The sequence below is a fragment of the Clinocottus analis genome, unplaced genomic scaffold, assembly GCF_023055335.1.
Source record: "Clinocottus analis isolate CAN_PGR_092001 unplaced genomic scaffold, fCliAna1.0.p SCAF_15, whole genome shotgun sequence".
Taxonomy (NCBI): Eukaryota; Metazoa; Chordata; class Actinopteri; order Perciformes; family Cottidae; genus Clinocottus; species Clinocottus analis.
The window spans coordinates 15,999,459-16,023,380 of record NW_027175876.1 but is presented as its reverse complement, the minus strand read 5'-3'; the positions used below and the strand labels follow the sequence as shown (position 1 = coordinate 16,023,380).

Sequence of the window (23,922 nt, the reverse complement as noted above, 5' to 3'; positions counted from 1 at the left end):
GACCGTGGATGGAACTGAGTCAATGGGATTTCAACGCTGCAAATTGTGGGCGAGTCAGTGGTTTGGGGCCCTGAAATGTCATTGTGGCTGTGCACATTGTGCCCAGACACCTGCTGTAGCAGATTCATTCACTTCTACCCACCGCAGCTCCAGAGTTGATTACCTGAGAGCCAGCAAAACACAGATCCTCATGTGTGGTCACACTTAAAGGGGACATGCCAGGGATTATATTGGCGCCCTGTGCAACGGCTGAGCTTTCTAGAAACATGTGCCTCAAGAAGCTGAGCACTCACTTATCGTCTCTTACCTGTACACACCCCTGCCAAGAGATGTCAGATTTTCTCACTGATGGACAATTAATTCCCGTCCTAAAAGTTGAACGACGTCCTGTTCACAAGCGCAGAGGAGAGGTCTCCCCGGTGCAGGTGCATGAGCGCTCTCCGGCTGGAGGAGGGGCCTCCTGAAGCCGTGGCGCATGGCAGGCAGCTCTTAATCTGTCATCATGTGGACGGGCGCAGTCTGGCGTGCTAAATTGGCGTCTCCAGCAGGCGTGGCGACTCGCCCCTGTCAGCCGCTCGATTTGCAGTACAGCTGTTCGGCTGCACGTCCGCACGAGGTGGACATGTGTCAGCTGAATAACCTTTAAACTGATCTGAGGCCTGTGTTGAAGTGACAGCCCGGCCCGATGGGGCTTGACAGAAGCCATGGCTGACGCCACGAGGAAACCCAGCGATCCGTCGCTATCATACTTCATTCTGTACCCCCACATGTGTCGGGACTCTTCCAACAATGAAGGAATTCACTCCATCCTCGCCTCCAGACCAACATTCATTTGATCCACAGACTCGCTCCACTTTTTCACCAAGGCCAAAGAGATGAGGAGAGATCTATAAATATGTTTGATCTGTGCTCCACTTCATCAGAGGCTGATAGGGTAATGGTGCATGCGGGTCCGTTTAGGGCCCTTTTTAAAAAAAAAAATACACAATCGTTTTACAATCTATCTGTCACGGATGGCAACTGTTGCCCTGTTTGCAGAGATTTGTGGGAGGCTGCTCTCTGTTGTTGTGTAAAGTTTAAACAGATGGGAGCGGCATACCTGGACGTCGATGCTCTGTAGCAACATTCTTTTAGGGCAGCGAGGAGCACGGGGAGGCTGGTGTGATGGAAGGTGCACGAAACATACAACTCGCTACAGGAGACCCCTCCCCCTAAACCTCAGCTTTTAGCCATTTGTAGTGCATTGACATTGGCATAATATCAAAAACTCGATATGTCTAAGGCATGAGCAAACTGTACTTGAACAGTAGTTGCCATAAAAAACAAAACAAATGAGCTGAAAGAGGCTAAAACGCTCTGGAACGGCTGTTGGGTGATAACTCTGTAGGTTTGCCACTCGATGAGTAACTCTCTATACATTATACGCCGGTCCTTTCATTATAGACCAGAGCAGCTTGAACTACGTCGCTTTAGTTGCCTAAACTTTTAAACTTTTAAACCTTAAACATGGAGGGGGCAGATAAGAAAATGTGAGAGAGAGAGAGAGACGGTGGATGAGCGACACTGTCAAAAAAAACATGTGTAATATACGGTAAATTACCGGCAGCTGTGGTTGCCAGAACTTGGTAGTCCATCTTCAGTAAAGTACTTTTGTCCAGTGAAGTATTTTTTGTTTCTTTGCTCTCATCTCTTGTTTGCTTTTGTCAAACTCCCAGCATCTGTGCTAACGGAACGCAGGAATCAGTAACCAGAAACTAGAAACCAAATTACTAGTATTCATCACAGGGATATGAATAAGTCATTTCTCTGAGCTCATGTAAACATTATTTTCGGGAATACGAACCGGGATAATCCTCATAAACAGGTTATTTATGTTGATGTAAACACTTGGTTACATGATTGCAGCTCAGCGAGTGGTTGTGTTGCCTCAACATGTGGGGGCCCTAACCCGGGGCCCTGACCCGGGGCCCTGACCCGGGGCCCTGACCCGGGGCCCTGACCCGGGGCCCCGCGGGACGAGACCAGTGGCCCCGACACCACACGAGTAAAGAGAGCAAAGCGGCAATATTTTTTTGCAACACGGTGTTGTTTCTGCTGAGTCACGCTGAGCTGCGTGTCGAGTCGGGCTTGTGAGGAGTCTCCCTCCGAGTGATCTTCATCCCGTCAAACTAATATCATCTCCGGCACTGAATGTACTCAAACATTTTGCGTTTGTGGGTTTATGAAAATCATTTGCGATCAATTAATAAAATATAATTACATATTAATCACAAAAATGGTTCAGATTACACGGTAATGACAAGCTGCAACTGCGTTAATCACCGTGAAATGAAATGATGAATTGAACCGGTATTAGCTGTTCTCTGAGCTGAGCCTGTTTTCCATCAGCGTGAGCGTATTCCTGCACACGGCGAGACTCTCTGACTGTCAGCTGGACGCTCGGGATGTGAACGGGGTTCAGCTCCTGATTTAGAGTCCAGAATCTCCCTGGCGCACTCCTTTATTTGCCCTCTTGTGGAACTCGCGTGGGGTAAAGGGAGAAGGTAAGGTTTAACAGTTGTATTAGACGACACCACCAACACAACGACCACGCGTAGCGGACAGACAGACGGAGCACTGACAGACGGCAGGCACAAGCACAAACACGCCTCCGAGGGAGGAGCAGCGGCCCGCGCGGCTCCGGCCGCGGCGTCGGGCCCGCCGCCGGAGCCGCGAACACACACACACACACACACACACGCACACGCACACACTGACATGTAGTAGAAGCCAGCTGGGGGTTAGCCTGAGACTTATGGGTGGAGAAGAAGCAGTACACAAAATGGATGCCAATCATATCCATGCAGAAGCGGGGAGGGGAGTTGGGGTAGTAGAGGATTATAAATACGTCCACAGCTGCGATACAGTCCAGTACAGTGTGCATGCCACAAATGCCTTCTACTTGGAGCAACAGATAGAATAGAAAAACAGATATACTTTGTGGCAATAAAAGTCTTTTTATGCCATCTGCATTCAAACAGACATGTATATGCAGAAAGGCTAAAAGAACGGAGGTGAGGTGGGTGAGGAGGGATGGAGAAGGGAGGAGGGGGGAGGAGGGGAAGGGGTTTAACGCTCGGGAAGGGAGACAGGGAGTCATTCTTTCACACACAACTTTCTTGAGACAGAATGGGGTTGCCTGCACAAGGCCAAAAAAAGGATGATGGCAAGAAAAGATTTTGTTGCCGTTCATTTCCCTACGTTGTATCGACAATGGAGGGGCGGGATGTTTCTCTTGAAGCCATATGGCACAAAAAAATAAACACAAACTTGATGAAGAGGAGGACTTTGGAATTTTCCAACCACCAAAAGTTCATGCGGCACAAGATGAGGCAAAAAACGGGAGGAGTGGCTTTATCCTTGCTTGGAGGATGGACGACGGATGATGAAGGAGGACACCAAAGAAAAAAAAACAACAACCACAAACAAAACGAGAAACTAAAACCACCCCGATCAACCCGCCCCGGCCCGTAAGTAGAGCCAAAATAAAAATAAAAAGCTCAAATGTTAAGCAACCCAACAGCTGGGTCAAATCGATACAGAAGAGAGATGTTCAAATGTGCGTCACAGGAGAAAACAAAACAAACACAATGCAACGGAAAAGAAACCAACGTCATGTCATGCAGCTGTTCATACGACTGGAGGCGGGGCAAGGAATGAGGATATGAATTTCTGTGTCAACATGGTGAAATGTACAGTATGTATGAGTGTGTATGACTACATATGTTGCCGCTATATGAGGGGAGGGTACCATGTTCTCTTCAGCAGAAACGTCTTCCACTGCTCTTCCACTTTTGAGAATACTTGGGTTTGATGTTTTAATAAGTGTCGAGAACGGAGAGAAAAAGCGGTATGAGCTGCAAAAATGTGTCCATTCAATTTCAATAATCTCTGATTAAAGAGAGCGACTCGTGCTTATAGATAAAGAACCTAAACACTGCACGGACGCCTGGAGAAAATGACTTTCTCTTCATATTAAAAGCCATAAGCGGAAGGACCTAAATGGGGTCATAATTTTAAGGAAACAAACGCTATAACGGCGTGATAAGGCTTCAAAGACAGTGATTGGAGAAAATGAATATCTACTAAAGTACACGCAAAACCTAATTTCCCAGAAAAATAAATAAATGACTTCTTATCTGTTTTCCCAGCAGAGATAAAGTGAAAGGGGTCAAATGCGTTGTTTCAATTAAAGCTTGTTATTAGCAGTAAAAGTGGACACATGCTTGGTGCCACGATGAGCCGCATTAGGCAGATTAACGGGGCATCGATTAGACCGCGAGGGCGTTTGGAAGGACAGGGAAGCGATCAAATAGGCTCAGACGCTCCTTACATACTGAGCCAGCTTGGATAACACTGCTTCATTCCTTACTATTAGTATATATGCCAACTGCCTCGGGGCACCAGTGGGATTGACAGTCTCTTGTGTAAAAATGGTCCAAACCCAAGTTGCCTCAAAATATCCACTCATTTAAAATCTGCAGTTATATTTCCAGCTGTGATTGTATTTTCAAACTCCTCTGAGTGTATGTCTTATCACTTTGATCTAATCACAAAGTGATGTACGTGTGTGTGTGTGTGTGTGTGTGTGTGTGTGTGTGTGTGTGTGTGTGAGAAGGGAGGAGGGAAAAGAGACGATGCGCACAGAAATTCGAGGATATCTGTTCTCTATTAGAATGTTTCAGGTAAGGCAAGCCTCCGACGAAGGAAACAGAGGTACAAACGAGGAGAAGAAGAAGAAGGAGAAGGGAGGAAGAGGCTCTGTTGCAGTTAGTCTGCTACATATCACAGTATCTATGCTGAAAGCATCTTTGTTCTCGAAAGAATCTCAAAATGTATCCTCTGTCAAGAGAGACGCACACACACGCACAGCAAGAGGAAACCCACCAGTACAGGACAGATACATTTTGAAGCATCAGTGCGGGCGACATGGGGCTTGATACTAATTTCGTACTTTGTGGAGTAAAGTTTTGCTCTCGACTGAATGCTGAGAGAACAAAATTAGTATCAATGCTTTGTCATGTCTGCAACCAGTGGCCCCATAGCTAAGTGTAACTTGTTTTAGAGATGGAAGGTGTGAGCTTTGACTGCAGTAGCTGACTACACGATGTATGCATTTACTGTTAACATCTCACTGAGAGCACGCTGAGGATGTAGGGACTTCATTATTAATGCTTTTATCAATCCCCAAAGAGTTCTTTAGTTAGACTTTAGAAATACCCCTTAACACTTGTGTAGATTCCCCACAGTTGGCTACTTTTCGGAGGGCTTTTTGAAGTTACACTTGGAGCTCCCATGGGACATGATGCTCAGAGGAGAGGCTCCTCGGTAGCAAATCAAAGAAAGAGGAGGAGGAGAAATAGACCAGGTTCAGTGCAAGCACAACTCGACACACCCATCCCACCTGCATGTCCCGAGTCGCACTCTTCCAGGTCCTCGTCGTCGCTGGAGCACTCCGCCGACGAAACGATGTCATCCGTCGTCTGCGGGGGGAGAGCGAGAGAGAGAGAGAGAGAGAGACATTCACACCCGGGCACAGGGAAACAGGGTTAGGCCCGGGCCGGGACAGGAAGTCCTCAACCTGCACATGGACATTCCAGTCAAGGATATCTCTGCGCACACAGACCTCTCCGCCTTCGGCTTCCATATATCAACTGAAGTCAATCATATTTCACGGTGTTTATCATTCTTTACTTTATGTGCTTTCCGCCTCCGCAGATAATTGTTTTCCTTCACCCGGCGCACTCTGCCTCCGATTATTTACGGCCCTCTCCTCCCTCCGCCGTCCGCAATCAATGGCCCCCACCGAGCCCTCGCAGATCAACGCTGTCCCGGCTTCTGATTTGTGCTAAAGGGTGCAGAAGGAGGGAGGTGCGGGGCGGCAGTCTCGCTAGCTACACCCGGACCAGCGATGGATTATCTGCACCCTCCAGTTCCCACAATTCTGATTTATCCACCCCCCCACCACCCTCTTCCTTCCCTGCGTGCGGGTCGACCCATGGAGGACAGAGGGGGGGAGGTTGTATTTCAGCTCTGGAGTGCTGGGCAGCCAGCGTTTATTAGAATGAATCAGCGGGGCGATAAAATAAGCCCTGTCACCAAGCAGGGTTATGAAATCAGAGTGCTGATTGAGTTTTCCAGTCCTGGCCGAGGGTGTGGGGCTCTAAATATCATTGAGTTTGACAGACTAATGAAACGCGCCCCCATGCTCGTGCTGCTGCTTTCAACAGTGCCCCGAGAAAGCTGTCCGCCTCGACCGTCTGCACACACACACACCTACACACACACACACGCGAACACACAAACACGCTGATGTTCAACATGTCTGCCAAACCTCGCTGGGACAAAGTGGACTTTTCAAAGCATATCCTCAATGCGTGGTGATTATGCGTGATGGACTGTGCTATTTTCTGTATCAGTAGATTTGATAATGTGCGTGTTTGTGCTGGTATGCATAATGCACCACATTATGTACTGTACTCCAGCACAAGGAAGCAAAAAAAATAAAAAGTAGCAAGAAGGGAGGCTGGAAACTAAATTGCTGTAAAATATGGCCCCTTGGTAAACATGACTATTTATTGAAGCCACATTACAGGCGTAAAAGTCTTGGTTATTGCTGAAAGAGGGTTATTGCTTGTTATTATGATAGCAGGCAGATGTGGGAGGCAGGGACACAGAGAGAGATGAAAAACCAGAGCCACTTCAAAGTCTGTTCCGGCACTTTCAGCCCGAGCCCATCTCCCATAAGCAGCATCAGTGAACGCGCTGCCTGCCTCGTGGCCATCCACGCAGCGTTGCGCTGCACATGATGCCGGCAGCATCTGAGACAATATTTCTCTAACAAAGCACACGCATCCACCAGCCGACATATGTATGTGCTTTGCTATGAAGCCCCAGCTCAGACCTGCAGACCGGCGTCACGTGTCTTCTGCATGTCGAGGTCACGCTGAAATAAGTGACCAAAACAATGTTTCCTAAATGTTGAGATGGCAACCTGACGAGGTGCTTGTTACACGTCCAGTCTAACAAGGGTCAAGTTACGTGCACTTAAGTAACGTAGGCATAATGCTGACAAAGAACCTGGGTTCTTGGGTGAGAAAAGCCTAAACTATCATGGTTATAAAAGAGCACGTTGATGTACAGACGTGGTTACAGCGAGTGCACAGAGCGGTATTAAGACATCTTGTTCTATCCTCTTTATAGCCCTGCGATAAATTAGTAATGTCTCTCATTCCTCATGCACAAAGAAAATAAAAAAATGTTGAATAAACCATGAAACACTTTAAAGAGATATTCAAGTTGTAGAGATTATTCTCCTGTCACATCAGTCAGTAAAATTAGCATTCATTTATCTTAAGTATACTGTAGCATATGCCCCCTGCGGAGAAGGACAGAGGGGGAGGAAATCCTCGGAAACGGATCTAATCATCAGACCATCAATCTCCTCAAATGCTCACGGTATCCAGTCAGCGATTCACAACGTGAGCAGAAATGAGAGACAGCGTTTGGATGTAACTGTTAGGCTGCAGGCTAAATACAGGCAGGATTTTTATATTCCGTAAAAACAACATTTATTAGGGCAGTGGGGCTACCAACCTTGTTTTGTCTGAAGTACCACCACAGCGGTATCAAGAGAGCTCCACCAACCATTTATCTTGTTCCAGATGTGTTCCTTTGAAGTGATTTTAAATGGATTTAATTACTTATTAATGATATCAAAGTGGATTTTGTTGGGGGCGACTCGGCAGCTTAAATGAAAGCATGGATGTAAGAAATTCCTTCAAGGACGGACATATTTCTATGACTGTGGAAGAAGGTGTGTGGCAGGCTAATGAATGTAATGAGGATCAAATAGCTCGGCTTCTAACCCCGAGGTAAGCCTCGTGGAACTCTTTATAATCTCTTGACTTGAAGGCATACGGAGGCCAAAGCCCTGCTCAGCCACGGAAAAATCATTAGGAAGTTCATCTTTACATCTATTCAGAGGCAGCACCGGCTGCCTCAGCTCATGTGTTGTAACGGTTGAATGTAATGACACACTCCATTCAACGCGTTCCCTTTGCATTTCATTGAAAATCCTCTGGGACTCGGAGAGAGAGACCCCCTCTCATCGAGGCGACTCTGATTCCACTCGTAGAAAATTGAAGAGGGCTTTCGAAGTGCCACGTTTGACATTTGTAGATCCACTAGATGTGCGCCCGATGCATTCTCATAATCATAAGATGTTTCTGTGTCACAATAGTTCAGACCAGAGTGCTGCTGATGAAGGGCTTCGGGTGCCATTTTTCCGCATTTGGGCTAATGTAGAACCGATGAAGTGTCACGGAGCCTCACAGTGCGCTCGTGGTCGTCCAGGAGAACGTAGCACGAGGCGAGGATGCTGTACATCAGAGGCGGCTCTGGTGGCGCAGTGCGTGCGGTGCCTACAGCGGGGTATAGCAGAACGGTGCGCTTGGCCAGCGGGACAACAAAAACTGATTTCACAGCTGGGGAAATCCAATTCTCTGTCTAAATCTCCATAACATAGAGTGGGATATATTTTGGCAGCAAAGTGATTTCTTTTTTTGGTGCAATTATTTTTAACAAACGTCCTCATCGTCATTTCCAAAGAGAGTCTGGGTGGCAGGATTTACAGGCTGATGTGATGTGTGTGTGGGAAGCTTGAATATGCATGCACATGCCTTCTACTTCCAGTGTGAAGACGGCGTGTAATACACAATGATTTCAGAACATAAAAACCTCACAGGCTGTGTGCATCATGCCTGATTATCCTGATTACGCTGCCTTCAAGTGACGTTCACGTTCCTAACCCCCCCACACACAAACCACTCGCCAGACTCCATTAAAACAGCGTTTACCTCTGACCACTTCACTTTAAAAGGATGACAGCGGCGATCGATGGCGATAGACTCAAAATACGCAGCTTTTAGTTTTAACAATTGACGGCTCTGACACAAACAAAATGGAGAACGTGCAAAGATGCGGGGCCGTCTTTGTCTCCACTCAGCTTCTCTGGGGTTTAATCAGGACTTCTGGAGCAGCCAGCAGCAATGCAGAGACCATTAACAGGCAGCGCTGCAATTACCACAGCAGCTGAATGGAGTGCATGCTACATCACCAGTCAGGCCTGACCTCACAGTGAACAATGAGGCCTCAGGATTGATTAACAATAAACCTGAAGGTTGGAAACCCTTCTTTTATTAAACACTTTTTACCATAGGAAGAAACAAACAAAGAGCACTGTGCACGGATCATATATTTTATATTCGGCTGCGGTATTAAGGGCGGAGCAGGAGCATTTTCTAAAGCGAGCTCCAGATGTTTCCCTTCCGACATCACACACACACACACTGATGCAGCGTGTTTACCGAATGTGTTTTTTGGCTGCTCGGCCCTGAAGAGATGGAGAGGAGCTCCTTTTAAATATGATTCCAAGATTTGGGGACACAATCTCCAGTGCTCATTCTCTGCAAGGAGACAGCTGCAGCTCAGGTTGAGGCTGTTTGAGTTACATCACGTCTACGCAGGAGACGGCGCAGACGTGCATGTCCGCGTCACACTTGTCTCGCGGAATGGAAACATTTTCACTTTAATCAATCCGGCTGTCGAGCAACAGCTCACGTTGCAGCCGTGCATTTAGACATCTATTTTCTCCTTCTTCATACCGTGCTGGGTCACCTGAGAGCAGCTGGAGACATCGACAGAGGACTGGAGCGTCTGCATTGCGATGCAGGCGGGTAGACCCCGTGTTAAACAATGACCTCTTTGTGTCACTATCGCTCAGCGGGGGAACACAAGGAGGACATTTCTTTACCTTTGGAAGATACACACAACATTTAACTAGCTCAGGCTGCTGAAGCCTTTTATTAGCTGAGGCTGAAGTCCATTTTGCTTCTGTGATGTTCCCCATCACTGCATTAAAATAACACGAGGGGGAGACGCCAGTGTACATTACGGGGAACAAGCTAGGAATGACCTTTAACCCGATTACCCTTTAATTTCAACATATTCGTACCAGTTAGGTCCTTTGAGCTGCCAGTGACCAGGAACAACAACGTCTCGCTCCCTTCCAGCCGTACGAGACGACTGCAGGCTCTGAGACTTCCACAGATACATGGAACCGGTGTCTAAAAGATTTCCTAAAATCCACTATCCAATGCAGTCTTTTAAAGCAGCGGCCCGTCCCAACATCCTGTCTTTGTGAAGCTGGTTTTAATTAAGTTACAGAGTTCACATAAAGGTTTAAGTTACGGAGTAGAGTCAGTAGACTGGACATAAACAACCGCTGCTTTAAAGTATCAATCGAAACCCAATCCACTGGTTAGAAAACTCAGAGCAGAAAAAAATGAGACAAGAAGTATAGTTTCATTTTCATTGTTACAAGTTATTAATTTGTAACAATGCGCTTAATTACTGAGGCTTTCCATCTTGTACTGTTCCTGCAGGAGTGCGCTCACACCTTCTCTTCACACCTGTGATAATTATAACTGTGTCTGAACCCCTGCAGACTTCACCATTACATTTAACAAGATATTACACACAATCAGCTCGTGAGGAAATTACACATAGTGAGCTTATTTTTCTCGGGGCGGTTCTTAAAATATACCATCGTTTAATTGTGTGCTCGCGGCCGTCGTCATACTCTCCAAACTGAGGCTGTTTCAACTTATAAAGCAAAACCGGGAGCAGCTGCTGCATCTGCAGCTGCGGTGGAATATTCCGCTGAGCGTGACGGTGATTTGATCGGTCACATCAAAGCAGCGGCGTGCGCTCGGCGGGGGAGAAGAAAAGACGTGATGCACTCGACCACTGTCTATAGTTTCCCCCTGGGTCAGTGAGAGCGGTGTCGGGGCTAAAGCGGAGCCGCGGCCGCGGGGTTACAACATGACATGAAATATGAGCCGAGCGGGGCTGTGACGGGGAGAGGCGAGAGGAATCCAAGCACACATGTACAGTACAGTGACTCACAGGGATGGAGGCTGCTGGAGGTTGCTCCTGAACGCACCACGGTCTTATCATAACGAATGACCTTCACATGGTTCTGTGCCCGGAGGCTGAGAAAAACACTGAGGAATGGAGGAGAAGAGTCATTACAACCCCAATATCCAACGCAATTGCTTTATTTACGATGCCAGGGTGCCCACTGGCTGAAGCTGATTTTGTTTTGATTTTGTTTATAGTGATGGGTATAAAGGCCAAACAAATCAATTTCCCTCTAGCGCCTCATCCTGGCAGCATGTTGCCATGGATATCCAATGTGGTTGCATGTTCAGAGATCAAAGTGACGGCGCTGAGGCAAGGGCAAATCAAAGACACGCATTTAAAGCAACTTCTTCTTCCCCCGAGGTGCTCCTCGGCCACCTTGGACATGAGTGAGATATCAGCTGTGGACATGTGCCACTGACTATTGTCTCAGGGGGAGAAATGGCCCCCGGAAGTGACAGAAATCAGAGGTAAGGATGACTGACGCTCCATCTCCTCTTTCCCGCTATCTCACCGACTCCATTCCTCCACTGCACCGGCCCTCGTATCAACATGAGATAGTCATCTCTATGGCGGAAGCTTCGCCTTTCTATTGGCGGCTGTCTGATGTGCGTGTTATCATGTCCAATCTGGGCTTTGACAGGCCGACAAGGGACAGGCTTGTATTACAAGAAGAATCAATGGCACAAGGCCATATCCCTATCAATGGGCTGCCACAACTCTTTTTGCTCATGGTCCCGTCCTGTGGCTGATAAGATGCTTTATCACGGAGTGAAGAGCTTGGAAGCATGTTGAAAATAACACACGGAGGCTATTGTAACAAAACGTTTGGTCGAGATGTTTGATCTCCTTATTAAAAAGAAGCTAACATCAGCAGAGCAAAGACGCTGTTAACCCTCTCCTTCTATATAGTGGATGAATTATAACGAAATGAGCTCCTGAGTCAACTCGTGGGGGCCAAAGCCACACGCTAAATGATTTCCTAGATCAAATATTGATATTTGGAATGAGCACCCTCGGCGGGCCTCACTTAGCGGCCTCCTGTCGTCAGCACATTTCCCAGGTCTTTCCAGGTGTGTGGGGAAATGAAAAGAGGGCTCGGGAGGCAGGTTAGGAAAGCAGGGGAAGGGAGAGGAGGGGGGGTGAGAAAATGCATTTAATTTGTTCACCATCACTGCGGTGTTAGTTTCAGCAGAATGGGTTCTGTGTCGAGTATTTCTATTTTTCTCAAGGACCTGCTTTTGTACACAGAGCAGTGAGGGTTGCTGGCTCACAGCAAACTCTAATTGCCCCGAGGCCATCGGCAGCCACTTTCACACAGGGTCATTCATCTTCCAGGGAAGAGGAAATGGTCTTTGGCCCTGATCCTTAATCACCCCCCCGCCGCAGAGTACAAGGTCATTAGGGAAGCCCTGTGACAAACACACTCACACTTATACATGTGTGCCCACACACACACACACACACACACACACACACACACACACACACACACACACACACACAGAATAGTGTGTGGGGGTGTAAGCAGGTAGTCACATGGTGAGAGGCCCGTGCAAGGCGAGCAGAATGGAGGATGGAAGGGACGGGAAGGTCTGCGTCTGGAGCTGGAGCCGTGTTAACGGCTCGGTCATGGTTTGTGTCACGCCGTGTGCTTCTCTCGTCGAGGAGGAGGAGAGGGAATCATGTGGATGTGATTGGAGAGCCGAAAACCGAGGAAGAGGCAGAGAGAAGACGGGGACAGGACGGGGATGGAAAGGGAAGGCAAGACACTGGCAGACTGGTGGTGTGGAGAACATAACGGCAACAGGATTCCTGCTTGAAGAGCAGCAGATACACCAGGTGTAGTGGACCACATCAGGACTACATCATGCAGTCTGCTCTTCACGCTGTAATTTCAGATTATGCATTATGCATATGCTACTGTTTGGTCATTAATATGTCCGTGAAGAATTCATGCTCATAATTTTGCTTGCTTTGTTGACCAATGATCCAAGCCCAGAAATAATACGTTTTGACAGATTTGGGCAGCGAGGACCAGAGAGACTTTGGTATTATTCATTATTCTCCAACGAAATACCACGATTGTAGCCAATTAATGTTCTGAAAGTATATATTACCCATAGTGGGCTTGAGTCCAGGATAATATGATTAGAAGAGAACTCTGCAACATGCTCATTTATCAGAGGAACAGCACATCTGTACTTCTGTGCTCACTGTTGAACTTTAAAGTGCTGCCAAATGTGCATGGTGCAGATGCTCCTCATTAGTTTAACCGTCATATACATTTTTCTATTTAATATGTGTTGCCGTGTAGCTGTGAACAGCACAGATCTGCTCTAACATCTCTGTCTTCATTGTGAATTGATGTGATCTACGCTTGATGCGCTCTTGAGATCCGTGTAATAAAGTCATAAAACATACATATTTTAACAGGGCTGGAATTAATCTGATCACCTTCGTTCTGAGATCTGTGAAACAAGTCAACTCAGCTGCGCGAGGCTCACTTATCCGAGCTTTTCACAATGTATTGTGTGTTTCTTTGCCTCCAAAAGAAAAGCCCGATGAGTTTGATACCTTAATGTTTAAAGTTGTTCTGATGGGATGCTGCTGTCATGATGCATTGTCCACATGGTGCACGGCTGATGCTAAACCTAGGACGGCTTGTGTTTTGGCCTCCAGGGTTTTCTGTAGAAACCTGAGTTGACCTCCCTAACTGCAACAACACAATGGAAAGCTATTTATTGGCTTCCGCTGCAGCAAGTGTGAAGTCTAAAACCAGTGTCTGAAATCTGGCCTTGCACGAGCTTCTCTTTGTGTACGGCGCGTTCACCTCCCTTTCAATCATTTCAATATTGCAAGGTTATTATGACTTCAAGGCTGTAATAGCAAATCAATGTAGGCGTTATGTAATCTCTGATACTGGCAGCTTTACGTCTGCCAAATGAGCCGGGGCCCCCGTACGGGTTCAGTTCCTAATACGCAAACCAAATTAAGCATTCCATTTAGTCTCTTTTTAAAAGATGAAAGTTGAAACATAATCGCTAACCAATAGAGAAATTATTTCAGATAAACTGTACGTCGGAGCCCTCCCACAGTACCTCAACGCACCCGCTTACATTCAAGGATGACTAACCACACACACGCACACACACACACACACACAGTGATCCCTCAGTCATTGCGGTTGAGAGCAACAGGTTCATTGTAGTCTGCAGACTGCCTTTAGGCCCAGAGGAGAAACATTGCTGGGCCTCGCTAACAGCTCAGCTCAGCCGAGCAATGAAACAGAACACATTACTGCGGGGGAACATCAAAGGCTGCGTCTGTGCGATACATATTTAATTACATCCTATTGACTGTAGTAGACACATGGCGCATTCTGTGCACACACACACTAACACACAATACCTACACACACACACGCGCGCACACATTCATATCACAGACTGGCAGTGCATATAAATATAAATATATATATATATATATATATAGTCACAAGGAATAAGTCACCAGCTGTTACAGCTTCAAACACACCTGTGAGTTGTTTTTTATGATCACGTACATGTTAACAAACGTGTCTGTTTTTAGATGAAATGAAATATTCCTTTTAGATGAAATGATTAACGTCTACTCCCTGTCCGTGTTGTGTTCAACATATGAGATATCTAGCTCTCTGTGACACGTTTAGCCTCGGCACGGAGGTCAAAAACCTTTTGTCGGCAGGCTGTGGGTTTTACCCTCAGGTACAAGGTGTGCGGTCAGCAGGAAATGTAATATTTATCTTCTCATGAAAAAGGAAATTTCCCAAAATGTTGGGAAGATCAATTTTAAGCAGAACGAGAAGGGAAAAATAGTTGAATAAACAACTTGCATAATCCTGTTAGCCAAAAGACAGCATTCGAAAAGCAAGTGAACAACTGAACTGAAAAGCAGTGAGTTTCTAAGTCTGATATGAAGTAACTTGGAAAAAACTGGCAGTAGAAGTTTAACTTTTGTAATAGTTTTGTTCCCGGAACCGTTGTGCTGGAAAAAAAAGTTAATTAAACACCACCAAGAGTGTGGAATCTCACAGCAACCTCGCAACTTTTAAAATGGCTTGGCACAGGATTTAATACACACTGTTCCACTTTGATAATCCATGCAAGTCTACGCATGTGCCAGAGGGAGAGATGACATCTGCACCGAGAGAAGGAGAGGAAGACTCTGGAAATGAGGTGCGACGCCTTGAATAAATGCAACATTGTTCTGATGAACTCAAAGACAGATGTATAATTGGAGCACAGATCAACTTGACTCCAGTGATTGGTGGAAGTCAAATGCATTTCATCATTAGATGCGACCGTGTTGCTTCAGTCGTGGGTTTAAGTTCCCAGTCAGACGTGTGGAGCGTGTTGTAACCAGTCAGCCGTCTGGAGGCTCCACAGCGGGACGTGAGCCGTCGACACCCGGAGCATGTGCTGCTGTCCTGCCGGCCAGCGCGCAAACAAACTGCTGCACAGTGTGTGTGTGTGTGTGTAACTGATGTGTTGTTAGTTTGCCCCTTGGTGTGTGAGTGCCCCGTGGTGACAGTGGAGGCTGACAAGACAGCAGGTTTACACACGCACATACACACACACACACACACACACACACACACACACACACACACACACACACACACACACACACACACACACACACACACACACACACACACACACACAAACACACACACAAACACACGCACACAAGCATTCCTGGAGGATCTCTACAAGCTCCATTGTGAGGCATGGGGGACATCCATTACCAGACCCCTATGGTTCAGAAACCCCTGGAGCTGCTGCTCACACACTGAGAGACAAACTGCACTGAACGGACACACACACACACACACACACACACACACACAAAGAAACATGACCTACAGACATCAAATTGCAAACATCTACAAACAAATGGAAATAGCTCTTTGTACATATTCTCTCGCATGATAGAATCATATAGAAAGTCACCACTAAGTGTTGCACACACACACACACAAACACACACAAGGCCTAACGGTGCTGGAAGGAGTTTGTCGTGTTGATTGATGGTTCTTCCGTTCTCTAACAAAGTAATGCAACAGACACAGGTAGCTTCATTTGTATGTATGACGACGTGTGAGACAAAGACCAAGAGATCCTGTACAAACTGGATGCAAGTGTGTGTCTGTGTGTGTGCGTGTGTGTGTGTGTGTGTGTGTGTGAATCCCTTTAATGAGCCCCACACACCAGCGTGGCCCCCATTGGTCCGCCTTCCCCTAATTGGACCTACTGAGCAACTAGTGGACCTCCAGCTTTCCTCTCACAGAACTCATTGGGAGCAAGGGTGCCTGGCGAAGCACCCGGGAAGAATAATAGGAAAGACCAGATGAGGAGATAAAAAAAGAAAAGAAAAAAAAAGATGGGACTGAATGAATAAAGAAAGTAAGCCCAGGAATAACCTGCCTACTGGTTTGACCTTTACACAGCGACTGGCAGGTCTGGGGGACGGAGATCACAGAGACTAACTAACTGTGAAGAAGAGACGACTGACAGCAGGTGGAAAAGTGAAGCGGATTCGCCGATGCACGCACACACACACACACACACACACACACACATGCAGGTGAACACACTCATCAAACATCATCTGGCAGACGAGCACATAGAGACACGCAGCGGGCTGCACAGCGCCTTCCTCCCTACCTCTTGAAGAGAGAATAAATCAGTGATTATCATATATCCCCAGGCGTTAAGCAACATCCCTGATGTACTTTAGATAGTCTGAGTAGAAGGAGCGAGTCGAGGAAAACAGTGCAGGAAAAAAAAAGCAGGGTATCATGGAAGCTTAGTGTGCAAGATCTTATCTTGCAACAGTGTGAGTAGATTCTGGGTCATGACCTTTGCTGTGTGATTTCTCCCCGTCCCTCTAAACTTTCCTGTAACTCTCCGGCTCAAACTATCTCTCAAAACACCTTAAGAATAATCTGAAAATACAGAAATCACACCAAAGAGGAATCTCCGTCCATTCAACCCAGTGTTATTGTCATCCTGGAATGTGTATCCAAGCGTTTCTTGGCAGAATAAAAAAAAAAAAAGCCCAATTAGACTGCACGCAATTTACCTCTCATTTTCCCGTCTCCTGAGCACCAGGCCCGTTGAAGATGATGGACGCGAGCAATTTCTTCGACACGGCAACCATGCAAATCGCTTTCAGTGTCTCTCCCTCGGCGGCTTTCCCCGACGGGACGCTAGATTGCAGCCTCCTGTACTAATTGTTCCCGAGCATCCGAGGCCAGCAGCGCCAGTTAATAGAGAAGGAGACGTCGAGCCCCCCGTGATAGACAGACTTGCATAAATGAGTATTCCCAAAATGACTATCCACATCAAATCAGTACGCGTAAAAGTGTTGTTGTAAATGCTCATCAGGAGCTTCCAGATATTCTGGATTAGCAGTGTGAGTAAAGGAGACACCGACATATCTGATGGAAGAGCAAAAGTAACACATTTACAGTCAGGAACGTCTGATACAACGGCTACCGAGTGGCATGTGAGAGAGAGTGGTACCGTTCATTTGTATTTACATTTATATCTATAAACACAGAGATTTATTCCAAACCCATTTTTGGTTCTTAACTCAAAAGATAAATGAAGGGGCCCACGAGATGACTAACAGGAGAGGAAAGGGGACAGAACATAGATGTGCTGCTCAAAAAATAGGCCTCCAAAATGATCGAGGCAGCAGAACCAGAGATGGCATGCCTGTATTACCCACAATGCACCTCGACAGCTGACCATTTTGTCATAGATGCGATGAGGAGCTCACATTGTTCAAACTTGTAACTTGGAGCATCTTATATACCGCTCCACATAAATATATATATATATATGTATATAAACATGCAACGAGTAAACATGCTTTCCCATGAGAACACAAGTTCCCCTTTAATGGACCATCACCTCCCATCCTCCTCACCAGCTCTTCATGCTGCAAGCCGCAGCACTAGTAGCCTCTTAATTATGTGTTGTGTAACTGTCAGGCCATTTAAAGTTCAGCACAAACCACTTATGAAGACTGGAGCTCGTGTCAGACTGTTTACTCTTTGTGGGAGAACGAGTTGCTGGGAAAAAGCAGTCGGAGACTAAAAGGCAGCTTTACGTAAACAGGTTTATAACAACGGGACAATATTTATTCCATTTGAGAACTATTTAATATTCATGGTGATGGAATGGAGAAATGTTAAGAGCTTATTGAATGTCAGATATGTTCACGGTGAACTTCTCAGTTTTACTCCCGCATGAGTAAGAGCAGACATTGAATGTGCAGATCTGACACACAACGGTGCAACCAGTGGCATTATCCTCCCGTTATGTGGGCATTACTGTGTGCATGCATGCATTGCTCTGAACAGTGTGCGGGGAAGAGGTGCGGGCAGGCAGCTAAAGCTAACACGGCGAGCATTAGTCAGCCTCCTCTGAGCCACATGATCAAAGAGATGTTCAATGGATGAACCACAGAACGATGACTCGGGTTCAATCCGCAGGCTTCGGGGGCAAGATGGTGGGCGGGCGTGGGCGCGGTGCTCGCAATGAGCCCGCTCGCTGATGCATTTGATGCCAGGTCTCAGACCATTTCTAATATTCAGGAAGAAACAGATATGACGTGTCAAAAGCCCATTTGAATCTTATATAAAGCAGCATGGACTTTGTTTTGTGGAAAAATAGACAGCGAAATTGTCGACTGAACAATTCCGCTGATTGTGTCTGAACTGCTTGCTGTTACGTTGTATTTGACTACTTTGTGTGGAGGTAATTAAAAAACAAGTTATTTAAAATCAGCATAAGAAGTTGTGTTTGTGTAGAATACATCTGTGTGTCCCGTTAGACAACTTACTTATGTGAACTGCAGGCTTTCCACTCCCGTGTTGCACACTTCCTACAAACATGAATCAGTGAGCCTGTATTTATAAAGTTAGTAGGGGTTATCATTTTGCATAAGCCCACATAAGCTGTTGTCTTTTGTGTCACAAGAAGGCAGTGTTTCATATTTTCTGAATGGTCCTGTCCAATGAGAGCTGAGATATAAAAAAACAATTGATGAGCACAATTTGGAGAACACGCATGTGAGCTGCTGAGCAGGTAAAGGAATATATATTTTAAGATACAAAATGAAAAAGGAAAAGTATTTTACATTTAGTTTTTTACTCGCTTCACCTGGTCTTTGAGCAGAGCTAAAGTGACGAAAACATAGCAATCTTGTTCTTGTCTACGCTGGCCTTCGGCCCCGGTGGACCGCCTGACCTACACAGTGCCAGAGAGGGAGTGTGTGTGTCTGCTGGTCCTTGTGGAGCTATCATTAATTAAGCGTGAGATTGGTTCTCTCCACTCCACACCCCTGTCTCTCTGTTGATCCTGAGATGTCGAGGGATTCGTCTCCTCTCACCTCAGAAAAGGAAACAGCGAGTGTTGGTGAAGTGGACCAAAAATAGATGTGCGAGAGAAGATACCCAAACACACACGTGTTGGTCTACATGTGCGCACACACACACACAGACACAGACACACCCTATTCTTAAAACATCTGCACGTGCTGGCACGTAGCTCCGTGTCAGATTGCTATAACCCTCTTTCAGCACTGCAGTACATCACTAATGATAGCTCAACTCCCTCAGCTCCCCTATACTACCCTGAGGGGTGGAGAAATCTGCCAAACTGGTACAGGTCGTCTCCTTACCTCTCACGCCACGCTATTTGACAGCCGGCTGGGGAACTGTAAAATTAAAGGCCTTGGCAAATGAAATTCGGTGCCACAGCGGCGTGAATCAAAGCAGACCGTGCTGCGGGAGCTTGTGGAAGAAGAATGAACACGACTCTCAGAAGGAACACAAAAGTAAAGTCAAAAGTTCGGGAGGGTAAAAAAAAAACTACATTTTTATTGTTAAGTTGCCAAAGTGCAAGTTCATTTGGCATCTTACAGCATCGCACATCCTTGGATTCGACAAAAAGAGGTAAAGCTTCATAATTTCACCTTGAAAAAGGAGAATGCTTCGTGTAAAAGCTCTTTCCTAGCACGCACAACCTTATTGAATTCCTTTGATATTAATAGCCTGTGACACAAAATGCCATTTTCTCAGTGATGCCACATTTTCTTTGGATCTGATATGACCTTGTTGATGGTGCTGGAGACGGCGGTGTGTAATGGATCTTAGCTCAGCCATCATCGTCCCAGATTACTGTGGCTACACAGACAGAATGGATATGGCCTGCCTTGCTTTCTTTGTCCGATCTCTCCAAATCACAGTATTTAGGGACTTTCCAACAGTCTGGCCTCCTCATGAAGGGACTGATAGAGTCACGCATGTCAGTAACACGAGGGGCTATCATCACTGCACCAGGCAATCTGTTGTGGAGGTGAAGACGCTGATAACAGTGGTCGCTGTCTGTCGTCCGTCCACCAACCAAGCTCTCCCCCCAACCCTGTCTCACCCCTTCAGGGAGAGTTATTGCTTTAATATGAACAACAAATGGTTCAATTTGTCCTCTGGGTGTCAAAGGACTGCTCGGCGTGATTACTTTCTTGGCACGGCGGTGACATTCATTGGCTTGGACTCAGGACGTATTGGAGAAAGGCCTCTGTTAGGCTGGATTGGGGTGAATGACAGATACAGACGGCCAGAGACGGAAAGAGAGAGAGAGATGTAGAGAAAGGGAGCAGTGGCTTTGCACACCTCAATGAACAGCAGCCCTACAATCCTCGATAGGATGAGAAAAACAGTATCCTGACCTTGACTGATCAAGCAGAGGAAAAAAACTGTGCGGCTCCAATCCACCCACCCACAAAGTCACAAAAACACATAACATAGAGCAGGAGGGACAAGAGGACTTCACTTATATTTTTGACATTTTACTTTGTCAAATTTTCAATCCTGATTATCAAGACAACAAACCCCTGGCCCACAGACTCAGGTTGTGCTCCACGGGGCGTGTCTATGTCTCCTATCAGGAAAAATGCAATTGAACGCCACTTTGCTCACTCTGATTGGTCAACAAGGGACTTATGGGATGAAATTTGACATTCATTGTAAAATTAATACCAATCTCACCTTAATGCTGCAACTATGAAGCTGGAGACAGCAGCTGGTGAGCTTAGCTTAAGACTGGAAACACTTATCCTCAGACAGTCGGGCTGGTTCTTTCCTTCTGATTCCAGTCTTTTTGCTAAGCTAAGCTAACCAGCTGCTGGCTGTAGCTTCATATGAAACGGACAAATATGAGAGTGGTGTGAATCTTCTCATCTAACTTTATGACAAGGAAGTGAAACAGTGTTGAACTGCGAGATAAGTTTAAATGTTGCCTCTTGTTGCCTCTTTCAGAGACTTGTGTGTACCAATAGAAATGACTCACTAAGCTGAGCATTGAACTGGAACATGCAACGACTCACTGAGCACACACACACACACACACACACCTCTCCGCCTTACCTGGATGGTGGGTGGTGAGCGCTGCTTGCGGGTGGTTGTCGTGGACAGGGTGGTGGTGGTCTCGATGAAGGTGGTGGACATCTCCGGCGGCACCGAGGTGGTGGTGCGCGCCGCGCCCCGGCTGACCGGAACGTCGCCCACCAGCCGCACGCTGCCGTTCACCTTGATGTTGACGTGGCCCTCGGCGGCCATGTTGAGCACCTTGAGGCCGTTGTAGTAGAGGCCGGAGAGCTGGCCCTGGTAGGGCCGCTTCCGGTCGTTTCCGCCGATGGAGATGGTGGCTTGGGTGTTGAAGATGGTCAGCTGCCGGCCTGGAGCAGGAGGGAGTGGAGACAATATTAATGTGTTCACCACGCAGAAAGCACAGCTAACAAAGCTCTAATGTTGGCATGCCTTTACGAGGAATTACACTGAGAGATGGATGCATTGACAGAAACGTTCAACAATGTACTGCTTGAGTAAATGAGTACGGATGGAGGTCACATGTTTAATGGTGATGCAACATGCTTTTACTGGACAGAGGAACTCGTATCAACAACACCCCCATTGGGTTCAGTGTTAAAACTGCAGCGATGCTCTGTTATCTACAGTCTCCCTCCTCCCTGAAAGACACTGGAAACAACAGACACTATGCAGCTACAGTAGCTTTATCATAAGAGACAACACATGCAGGTGTGAAAAAATAGTAGAATAATGAGCTTGAACAAGTTAATATTCTCAGGACACAACAGTGGACTCATGCGGTAAACTGATGAATAAATATGTATATTGGCTTTGGCATATTAAGATAAAGTATGAGCAATACACACTCAGTCCATGTCATGGTGAATTTCATTAGGAGAAGCCTAAATATCATTGTCAAAACACAGCGCTCATGCATTAATTATGAAATGAAAATACACCAAACTTTTGCAATACAGGAATCATAATTAAAAATCTCATTTGTAAAATTGACATACAGAAAGCACCGCCGGCTTGTTGTATTTGCGGCATTTGGACAATTATTATACATAATACACTGGGCATGGAATGACGGGGAGGACGATCATGTCACAGGAAAATGAAAACGCACGTGTGGAGTCATGCAGGCAGCGGTAATGGGGTTTTCAGACCTGTCAGTTTTAGCGGTTGTTAAAGGGACTTTATAATCAGGTTAAGATGTTTAGGTGCAATGAACTTTAAATGCAGTTTATAATGATATTATGCTGAGGAAAGAGAGGGGGAGCAGACTTTTTCCTCCCCTCTCTGTTTTAAAACATCACCGAGGTGCTGATCTGATGGTTTCAGTGATGGAAAAGCACAAGTTCGTCAGGCGGTGCACCTTGGCAGGCTCACTGTGACGCTTTGGCTCCAATTAGCTCTCCATCAGCAAACAAGAGAGCGTCTCGTCGTGTGATGTGAACAACTACAATCAGATAAATTACTGCAGGGAGAAGCACCTGCTGATTGGAGAGTTTTCTGATTAGTTTGTTCTCAAACATTGCAGAGGATTTGAGCCAAGGGAGTTCATTTTCCTCTCAAAGCCGTCGTACTGTCGCAGCATAACAGTGCCGTCTCCTAGTCGGGCTTTCTCAAGCGATTAGGAGACCTTCATCTGTTTATAGAAGTGCTTCCCAGTCCCTTTAACTGGACAGCATGATTCAAACAAACTGTTAAAAACATGACAATGACAAAAAGGGGAAACAAATCCAAATAAAAACATGGAAAGACAAAAAGAAACAAAGAGCACTCTGTTATACTTGTTGTTTTAAAGAGTTTAAGGGTGCTTATTCATTCTCAGAGGTTGGAAGGGAACAAGCCGATGAAATGACAGAAAATAAAAAGAGAAACATTCTGGAAGTTTGATGAAGATTTACCTTTCTCCTGAAGAAAATCTTCTACTGGCCGGGTATATTTGAACGGGATTTTCTTATTTGCCATTTGATAGCGCTCAATGTCGCTGTTGCCTTTAAAGTTTGAAAGTTTAACAAACAGCTTGAAACAGTTGGCAACAGCAACATACATCACACATTTATACAGTGGTTTAGAACGAGTTTTATCTTTGTTTAGAAATATTTATAACAGCTTTATGATGTTGTTGTTTTTTTTTCAAGTAGCTTTAGTTTAAATGTTTAAAATTCATATTTATATAGCACACTCCACACCAAAATTTAACAAAACATCCATGGGTTAAAATCACAACACATCATCCGTAAGCAGCAAAGACAAACTGCAAAACAGCCTGCAATGTAAGGTAAAAACACCGAAAAACATCACAGTCGACATAACAGTCTTCATAATACGTTCATCATCAAGTGGTTAAAAAGGTACATGTCTGAACTGCCTTTCTTTGCAGCAAATTGGGGGTAATTAATGTGCACTTATCATCCCACTGGACACCACCTGCTTTTACATTTGAAGGGCTCAGAGAATGCTGG

General features: G+C 46.0%; 1 protein-coding gene across 11 annotated transcripts in view; it reads right to left on the bottom strand.

The window, feature by feature from the left end:
• LOC137785609 (neurexin-3b) overlaps positions 1 to 23,922 on the bottom strand; it is a 259,714-nt gene that overhangs the window by 8,189 nt on the left and 227,603 nt on the right. For 9 of the 11 annotated variants that reach the window (XR_011077523.1, XR_011077524.1, XM_068576990.1 and 6 more), the window contains 3 exons: positions 23,362 to 23,451; positions 21,506 to 21,816; positions 5,444 to 5,522 (listed from right to left, as the gene is read on the bottom strand). Coding sequence is in view for 9 of the 11 variants with exons in the window: in XM_068576990.1 (XP_068433091.1) it covers positions 5,444 to 5,522; positions 21,506 to 21,816; positions 23,362 to 23,451 (480 nt within the window). In the remaining 2 variants the exon portion in view is untranslated. The remainder of the gene's footprint in view (positions 1 to 5,443; positions 5,523 to 21,505; positions 21,817 to 23,361; positions 23,452 to 23,922) is intronic. The other 2 variants (XM_068576994.1, XM_068576995.1) reach the window with 1 other exon arrangement.